The following is a 10553-nucleotide window of genomic DNA, read 5'->3' as shown; positions in this document are numbered from 1 at the left end:
TCAGGATCGCGAGGAATTTTCTCCTCCACCAAAGGGAAGCCCCCATCCTCGATGGCGGCAGGAACATTCCCCTCGTGAAGGGGAAACACCATCGCTAAAGGGACCTCATCACTTCCCTCGCTAGACTTAGAAGATATGTTAGTCATGTTTTAACAGAAGAAAGAAAAGTATCAAACAATGAAGAACTGAGAATAATGGAACCACTGGAACAGAGAAGAGAGGTATCAAGCTAGGGAAGACAAAGAAAGAGTTATGGGGTTTCGAAGTAGAAAGCTTGAAACTTCAAAATCACACCCTAACATCTCTATTAATAAGAACCTAGGCGCCGGAACAAAAAACGGTTCACCATTACTAGCACTGTAACCGAAGCGGCAGGTTCAATCAAGGGACACATGCAAAATGAGGCAATGAATCGGGAATTTACGTGATAATGACGTATGCCGTTATGACATAATCCTAATTCATGGACAGCCCAGCTCCAACAAAACGACCGGAAAAATCGAAGCGTTTCGAAATAAGTGGTCTGCGTAGGGCCACATTACTATGACCACCACGACCTGCACGGCTCGCTCGATTGTCTCGACCACAATGACCAAAATCCTCTTATCGACCCGCCTGAAGTCGGCCTCAATAAGCGGAGGGACTAACTGTATGGGTCAAAATCCGTCCTTACAATATTTAAGCCAAGATAATACTAAGGGAAGAGTTCCCAAGTCGATGTTTGCCGAAATGGCCCAAGGAGCAGCAAATTCTGTGGTCGAGGGGTCAACAAGAGTCGTGCTCAACAACAGTCATTATCAACAAGAGCCGGCCGTAGTTGAGGTATCAACAAGGGACAAGGTCGAGGTCGAGTACCGTTGACAAAACTTGTAATGGCTAGTTTTCGAGATAGGACATTAAAGAGAATATTCTAGTGAATATTCTCTGCACTTGTACTGTTAGAATTTCTTAGGAACATGCCCCATATAAATAGAAAAAAGAGACAATGATATGGGCATGTGATATTCATTTTGTAAAGAACACACTTTGACTAAAAGATTCAGCTCTCACTTGCTAAGTAACAAACATCACTTTTTCACTGAGATTCTTGGCCATATTTTTCCATCATATCCGAGAATAACTCGAATATTCAAGGATTTATCTATCATTCATCATTGTTAGGAGGAACATCCACATATTTCATCCTTTATTGGGTGAATCATTCCTCCTATTTACTTAAATGTCATTTATTGCGGTTCATTGCTATTAAATGCTATATTATTGCTCCTGATTTCTAGAATAGTTACATATTATTGCATCTGCTCATCCAGATCTACCCGACATTCATTGTTTCATTAAAAACTTCATCTAAGGATATTATTATTAACTAAGATTAACCTTTATTTATATAAATTTAATTATTTGAACCAAGATCTACATTTTTTGGCAAAACATTCTTAACATGGTATAATCGAAGTCAGACTCATCCTTATTATTATGTGTCTCACCTTATGAGCTAGCTTTTGACATTGAGTTAGGCCGATGCAAAGAAAGGAAAAAAAACACGATATAGAGGGAGTTATAGCAAATATTTCTTGTTTCTATCATAGCTTTACATCACATAGTAACATAATCACATTTAATCCATGATGTTGATTACGTTAGAGGTGGCAATTTGAGCTCAAACCCATTTGACACGTTTAACCCGCCCAAGATTAGATTGGTCATTGACTCGTCCATTTGATGAACTCAGCTCATCTTGACACAACCCGTTCAGCCCATCTAAAGTTGGATTGATCTTTAGCCCAAATTGTTCCATAAGTAACTTTGCTAAAATATTTGTTTGAAATGAGCATAACAAAAGAAAAAAGTGTTAATTCATAATTGAAAACAATTCATTAGAAACAATACACATTAATTAACACTTGATAAATGTTGGGTGATGACCCAAATTTTAGCCCAACTTGACCCAGCCAAGTTACTTTTGGGCGGGTCATTGACCTGCCCATTTATTGACTCAACAAACTTTGATCCGCTCAAAATCAGCTCAATCCGCCCATTTGACACCCTCTATTTATGGTTACAGATCGACCTCAAAAGCCTGATGTTGGTTATGGTTATGGTTCAAATTATTTATTTTTGATATATATTATGTTTTTACGTAATTTGATTTAGATCATTAATTCAGTTTAGTAGGCATATCTCTTTTTTTTTCCTTGTATTTTTGTTTCAATTAATTCTTTTCTATTTAAAATTCTTTTGGCCTGAAAAATGAAGGGAAGGAAAAGAAATATTAAAACTTTAGACTTCTTGTAGTCGAGAATTCTTGTAGTGAAGTTAGTTTTAGTGTTAGGTATATTTAGTTACATACGTAAAAAGATCGGTAACTTTCTGCGAGTTTAATGAGTCAAATATGTAAAATAAAAACACACGTCAAAAAATACCTTAAAAACCATATTCCCCCAAGCAAATCAATGGCAATTAGGCCAACAGTTAGAGAAAAATAATACAATTAGTAGTTACTTATTACCTTTCATCCATTCATTAATTCTTAAATTATGCAAATTTTGTTACCGTCTTTTTCTCCTTACAATTGAGTATAATATCACCTTCCTTTGTAGCTTTATAAGTAAGAAAACATAACGTTTTGCCTCGTCAATTACCCTTATTTCTACCTTTCGAAATTTCACTTTTGACTCTGAGCTTCGAATAGAACAATGGATACTACGAAGAAAAAAGAGAAGAAGAAGGAAGTGATACGATTAGAACGAGAATCTGTTATTCCAGTTCTTAAATCCAGGCTAATTATGACATTAGCCAATTTAATCGAACATAATTCAGATCGCGATGAATTTCTCAAGCTATCCAAAAGGGTTGAGTACACAATTCGTGCGTGGTACCTTATACAATTTGAAGATTTAATGCAATTATACGCGTTATTTGATCCTGTTCATGGTGCTCAAAATCTCGAGCAACAAAAATTCTCAGATGATGATATCGACGTACTTGAACAAAATTTCTTGAGATATTTATTCCAAATTATGGACAAGAGTAACTTCAAAATCGCCACAGATGAAGAGCTAGAAATTGCGAATTCAGGGCAATATTTGTTAAATCTACCAATAACGGTTGATGAATCTAAGCTTGATACTAAGTTATTGTCAAAATATTTTGCTAATCATCACCACGATGAAAAACTCCCTGAGTTTGCTGATAAATATGTAATTTTTCGTCGTGGCATTGGAATTGACAGGACGACAGATTGGTTTATTATGGAAAAAATTGACATGATAATTACGCGTACATGGAAATGGCTATTGAAAAAAACAGGTGGTGATAAATATTTTCGAAGAAAAATTAATAAGAAAAAGAAACCGCTGAAGAAAAGAATCCCTTCTGAAGAAGAACAAGATTTTTACGTTGAACGAATTCGAATTCAGAATATGGAACTTACTGTCCCAAATGTATTGGGAAAAATTACAATTCAAGAACCAACATTTGAAAGGATAATCGTGGTGTACAGACGAGCTAGTGAAGACGAAGAAAAACCCGATAGAGGAATTTATGTGAAGCATTTGAAAAATATACCAATGGCTGATTTAGAAATTGTTTTACCTGAGAAAAAGAATCCAAGTTTAACACCAATGGATTGGGTACAATTTATTGCATCTGCAATTGTTGGTCTTTTTGCAGTTGTGACCTCTCTTGACATGCCAGAAGCTGATTTATGGGTCCTTTTTGCAATTTTATCCACAATAATTGGCTATTGTGCAAAAATTTACTTCACATTTCAACAGAATATGGCTCAGTATCAGAATTTAATCACACAATCAATGTATGATAAACAATTAGACAGTGGACGTGGTACACTTCTACATTTGTGTGATGACGTTATACAACAAGAAGTTAAAGAAGTAATTATTTCATATTTTATATTAATGGAACAAGGGAAAGCTACATTATTGGATCTTGATCAAAGATGTGAGGAATTAATTAAGGAAAGATTTGGAATAAGCTGTAATTTTGATGTAGATGATGCAGTTCAAAAGTTAGAGAAATTAGGAATTGTTTCAAAGGATGAAATTGGAAGGTATTTTTGTATTGGTCTTAAAAGGGCTAATGAGATTATTGGGACAACTACTGAAGAACTTGTTCTTAAAGCAAGACAAGGTCAAGGTCAACCTGCAATTACTTAATAGGAATACTGTCGTCAGTGGCGGAGCCAGAATTTTTATTAAGGGGAGTCAAAATATACAGAAATAAACTCTCCAAGAAGTCAAGGGGTGTCATTATATAGTACATACATATTTTTTTTTAAAAATACCAAGTTATACAGCGTGATTTTCCGGCGAAGAGGTATCGGTCGACACCCCTTTGTTGCACGTGGCTCCGCCACTGGCTCTCGTATTAATTGCTCTGACGCATATATTAAATAGTCATTTTATGCGTCCATCTATCATTCAGGATCGGAGCAGCTAGCCATGTGGTTTTCCCAAAAGATAGTCGTGAGTTCTTCGCCAAATTAGATGATTTATTTTACCTATCTTTTGTAATTTTGTTTCTATTGGTTTTTGTGAGAATAATTTGGAAATGACTCGATGAGGAAAGTTAAAAGGTGACAGAAATATCCTCAGCGAGTATTATCCAGAATGATTCCTGTAATTTTTATTAATGCACATCGTAATTTTGTGTCAATTTTGTAGCAAAAAAGAATAAATGGAGTTGAATATTCTCAAATTGTCTGATTCTACACACTAATGGCAGCTGTATGACCTCTCGGAAGTTAGTTGGAGCTTGAGGTATTGTTAGAATAAAAAATGGAGATATGGTTATAGCCTTTGCTAATCTTCTCCCATTCTCAACTAACAATTACAGTGAAATACAAGCTGCATGTTGCTCCCAACGCACACGTAAGTATACGTGGTCGACAAGTAATATAGGATTGTAAGTCCAGATATCGCACCCACAGAGACTTATGATTAACTATCAACTAAATTAAACCAAACAATTAATCTATTCAAGTAAATCCTAATGTATGAATATTTAAATAAAATTAATCCAGAGTAACAAATTAAGAGATTAAAGAAAACAAGTTGGCGAATTATAGAGACGAATTCAATGTGAGTGAATATTCTAGAGCTATGGGTTAGCTAACAATCCCGTTGAGTTTTTCACTTAAATCGTCTAATTAATTTATCTGGTTTATTGGTTGACAGGGTTAATATTGCTGGTAGTCTTCTCCCGAAGTACAACTCGCCTATTCAAGCTAATCTAACGCCTATATTCCTATGGAATTAGAATTAACAAGAACGCATTTATAATTCCCGTATAATAACCAAGCAAGGCGATTAGGTATATTCTTATCCTAACCGCAAATCCCCTCCCCCCCCCCCCACACACACACACACCGAGTTAAGATCTTGCTCTACTCAATCCTATATGCAATCTAGAATTTCCTTTCCCGAGTTCAATCCTAGATTCGTAGATAGTATTCAATTGGTGATCAAGCAATCAAATAATTAAGCGCAAGATTGAATAAATAAACCAATACGATAAAATAATAAGAACAATTCAAGCTTCAAACTACAACGTTCATGTAGCACCCAAAACTCTAGAACAAATAAACTATGAGATTAAAGGAAGAGAAGAGAAGAAAAACTAGTTAGAAGCCTCCTCCAAGCGTGGTGTGTCTTCTCCTACGTGAATTCTCCTTCAAAGTATGTTAGATTTGTCCCAAGTGGCGTCTCCCCTCCAAAAAATATGTTTAGTCTTGCTTTTATACATGTTGGGTAGGTTTAGGGCCGAAATAACCTTGTCCCGGGCGAAATTGGAGAAAATTCACGTCATTGGCGCCCTCCACGACGCTCCAATATTTTAGCTTCTGTTTTTGGCGCCACAGGTAGGGTTGGGCGCCACCTGTGGCGCTGAAATATGCCCTTTCCCTGTTTTCGTCCGTTTTGGCTCTAATTTCGCACATATCGCCTCCGATGCTCCCCGATTATTCCTACAAATAAAAACACATCAAATTAACATAAATCAATACATTTCACATCCTAAATTCATGAAACAAAAGTAAAACATGAGGCGATATACATACAAATATATATATACTTTAAGCTAAACATCACTGCACAATTTGGTATTGACTGGTGTTGCACATAGAACTTACCCAACTTCCCTCATTGTTTGAATTCACTCTTGGTCGTTAACATGATCCAAAGGAAGATCAAACCACCTTGGCAACTAGAAAATAGTCTGGAACATATCATTGATAGGGCGAGGGAGAGGAATATTAAGGTTTCTCACTTTTATAGGGATAGTAATATGGTAGCCGATGCACTTGCCAAACACGCTACCACAATACATCAAAATACCATTTTTACACAAGAAGGTGATTTACCTAGAAGACAAGAGGGGTTGCTCCGATAGTAAGCAACCTTCACTTCCAACCAAGAGGTTGTGAGTTCGAGTCTTCCCAAGAGTAAGGTAGGAATTTCTTGGAGGGAAGGACGCCGAGGGTCTATTAGGAAACAACCTTCTACCTTAGGGCAGGGGTAAGGTCTGCGTATATATTACCCTCCCCAGACCCGATCAAGTGGAATTATACTGGATCGTTGTTGTGAGGTGATTTACCTAGAGAATAAGCCTGAAGAGCACTTAGAGTGGACAAGCTGGGCTGCCAACATTCAGAATCAGACTAGTGAAATATGCCCCCCCCCCCCCCCCCACCACCACCACTACACGAAGTGGGTGGATGAATTTAAAATAAAATAAAATAAAATCAGCCAGTATGAAAAAAGTGGTCGGTCGAAGATAAGGGTTTTATAATTATTTATTTTACTAAATTGGTCATTTTAGGGAAAGAATTAAGATAGTCATGGCAATTGAATTTATTTTTAATATAATAAAAGTTTTACGAAATTTGTCATTTTAAGGAAAGAATTAAGATAGTCATGGCAATTGAATTTATTTTCAATCTAATAAAAAATTTGCGAAATTTAGTTAAATAAATGACTTTATTTAGAGAACTCCATAGTTGTTCATCTTCTTATTGTACAAGATCAACATAATTTTAATGTTGAGGAGTAGTTACAGATAATTTGTTTAACTACATTGATTGACAACCTTAAACGAATAATATGATTTAACGTGTCAAAATCCCGTATAAATTCTAAAAGCGCTTTTAATTTTTTTTTGTATTTTTAGAAAAAAGTGCTTTTAACATGTACATGTGCCCTTAATTTGTGTCAACTGGGACTCGAGCTTATGAATGGCAAAAAATTATCGCAGGAAGCATTTCTCCGTTTAATAGGCTCTACACGATGTAAATTTAAATTAGTTGGAGTTTCAGTACAAATATCGAACATCGAATGAGAAATAAGAAAAGTGTTGAGTGACTTATTGTAGATCTTTTAAACACAAAAACTAAAAAAAGATTCTTAAAAAAAAAAACAAAATACTCCTTCGTTACTAGTTTATATAAACCTATTTTCTTTTTAATTTGTTCCAAAAAATATCACCTTTTTCTAAATTTAGAAGCAATCAAATTTGAAATTCTCATTTTACCGTTAGTGACAAGCATTAGTCACATCAATATTATCAGTGGCGAAGCTATGAATTTCTCAAGGGTATTCAAATTTGAAACAAGCAAAAAAAAAATCCGATAAAGGGTGTTCAATATATGTGTTATATATATACCTCTAAAACGTAATATTTTGCTTATATACACAGTATAATTTTTTAACAAAGGGTGATCAATTGACCACCCTTATGACCATGTGGTTATGGCATATTTATATTACAAGTCTTAAAATTTTATAGCCACGTAAATTATTATGGCACGTTTAAAAACATAAATTTTAAAATTCTTTCGTTTTTTAAAATTCATGTTCAGTCAAACAGGATCACATAAAATGAAAACGAAGGGGTATTAGACTTCGAGATCGCAACCACTATTTCACAAAAATAAGATTGAATGAACCAAACTGAAAAAATACTAGCCACATGAATGCAGAACATTTTCCTAAAGAACCGTATAGCTAAGTACAGTTTGACCTATTCAACCTTAATCACCCGTTCCGCCATGACCATGGCCATGACCACCGGAATAACCACCGCTCGCATCAATAGCTATGCTTGTCAGCGCCACCGCAGCGACAGCACCAGCTACGACGGTAGCACCGCTACCGCCATCACCGTTCCCGTTCCCATGCACGTTTCCTCCGTCTCCGTCTCCGCTATCATCGTACGTGTGACGAGCAGAAACTCTGCTTTTCATTCGGCTCGTCTCGATGCTTGCAGGACGCTCGCTATTATTGTTGTTGTTGTTGTTGTCGTTCTTACAGAATGTGAAGAAAATTACTATAATGACAAACGCTGAAAGGATGACGATGCTGACTATAGCATACGCCTCCATGATTGTATTGTACCCTTTTTTGGATACAAAATCTTGAAAAAATTTATAGAACGATGGATGAGTTTAGGGTTTTGATGTATTGAGGATTTTCTTGTTTTTGAAGTTTAAGTTATGTGATTTCTGCAGAAAGTTGGATGCATTTGCATGTTGGAATTTTCTTTGGATGACAAATGGGCAATGGACTACCTCTCGATATATCTAAGCTATCAAAAATATTTAAGAAGCATATTTATTTATTTATTTATTATTATTATTATTAGTCTTGGGATATGAGTTTTGCGACGTGTTACACGTGTCAATGAGTATACACAATTTTAAAACTATAGCCTAAACATGGACTGCACTTTCAAGAAAATAATTATACAAAATTTAAAGCATATACAATAGGAGTAGGTTTTATATCTAATTCGCGAGAAAAGTGTACGTTGGATGGAACGTTGAAATTACTTTATCAAATTCAGATATGCATGTTCCTAGCTAGTTCATATGTTTACGCACAATAAAAAAATGTTATAAACAAATTATTTGAGTCATATTAGGTAAATTTAGTTGATTTTAGTGTCCTATATGTTTTTATATAGTAATTCAAATAAGAAAAGCTTTAATAAGCTGTATTTTCGTTGACTTTATAACACTAAATATTAGGAAAATAATTAAATATTAATTTTTCTAATGTGAAATTTATTTTAAAAATTAAAAATTCGGGACAACATTTCTCTAAAAAAATAAAGCTTTCTGTTTTTAATATAGTAGAGATTATTATTGTTATTCAATTGAATCTCCTTTCTTCGCCTACGACTTCATAATGATTGTGTAGTGATAGCGGATAGAATATTTGGTGAAAGTTCACATTCACCAAAATCTGGTCACGACTCGGATTTTCTCACCCTCGGGAGTCGTGATGGCACATACTAGTAAAAGTTAGGCAAGCTAAACATTTGAATTATTTACCTTTTTCTATTTTTTAATCCTTTAACAATTAAGAGCCAACATTATAATAACAACGGAATTAAAAGCGGAAGACTGAAACGTAATATATTAATAAAGATGTCAATACCAATCCATACGTAAACTACCCAAGACTGGTGTCACAATTTCTCAGACTATCTAGGAATACTACAAATAAAGGTCCGAAAGATTTATTACAACACTGTCTCTGAAATGTATAAAAGAAACAGAATAAAAGGATATGAGAAGACGCCAAGGCATGCGGACACCTGCAGGACTACCTCGGAATCTCCGAATAGACTAAAGGCAGCAACCCAAAGCTACGGTCCGTATGTTCCAGTACCAGGATCTGCACACAGTGCAGAGTGTATTATCAGCACAACCGACCCCATGTGCTGGTAAGTGTCTAGCCTAACCTCGGTGAAGTAGTAACGAGGCTAGGACCAGACTACCAAATAAACCTGTGCAACTAAATCATATACAGCGAAAATAAAGCAGAAATGTACAGTTAAGGATCGGAGGGGGGAAACATCAAGTAATAGCAGAAGAACAACAGGTAAATACAAGGAACACCATAACTTAATTATCAACAAGAATCAGAAATCAAACAACTGCACAACATCACCCTTCGTGCTTTTACTCGCGTCATCACCATAAGAATCAATATAATCTGCACGGCATCACCCTTCGTGCTTTTACTCTCGTCCTCACCATAAGAATCAATATAATCGGCACGGAATTGTACTTCGTGCGGCACGGCATCACCCTTCGTGTTTTACACTCTTCCTCACAAAATCATACACGGCATCACCCTTCGTGCTTTAACACTCTTCCTCACCCAAACAACAATCACAAGGCAATAAGGGAAAGGGAATCAACAAATTTACAATAAAATCCCGGCAAGGGAACAATAGTACAACAATCATATCCCGGCAAAAAAATAACATCAAAACAATAACGTCCCGGCAAGGGAGATAACATTAAAACAACAATATCCCGGCAAGGGAGACAATGTCATAATCCTCTTTTCTTTTCACATTTACTTCACAACTCTATTCACCATTTGAGCCAATGCTCCATAAGGTTCAATTGCCAATTATACTTCCACAAATCATTTTACAACTTGTGCCAACACTCTTCAATGTTCAAATACCAATATTACTTCTACAAGCCTTGCTCAACAATAGAAATCATCACATAAAGCATGAAC

The 10553-nt window shown here is 35.6% G+C and overlaps 1 protein-coding gene across 1 annotated transcript; it reads left to right on the top strand.

Moving 5' to 3' along the window:
* Positions 1–2628: 2628 nt before the first annotated feature.
* Positions 2629–4674, top strand: LOC104231489 (uncharacterized). Its single transcript, XM_009784497.1, has one exon. The coding sequence runs from the start codon at positions 2697–2699 to the stop codon at positions 4173–4175; it is 1479 nt and encodes a 492-aa protein (XP_009782799.1). The 5' UTR covers positions 2629–2696; the 3' UTR covers positions 4176–4674.
* Positions 4675–10553: the final 5879 nt, after the last annotated feature.

Source organism: Nicotiana sylvestris, chromosome 8, assembly GCF_000393655.2.
Source record: "Nicotiana sylvestris chromosome 8, ASM39365v2, whole genome shotgun sequence".
NCBI lineage: Eukaryota > Viridiplantae > Streptophyta > Magnoliopsida > Solanales > Solanaceae > Nicotiana > Nicotiana sylvestris.
Note: the sequence above shows the minus strand (reverse complement) of the source record. Positions and strands in the feature narration are given on the sequence as shown.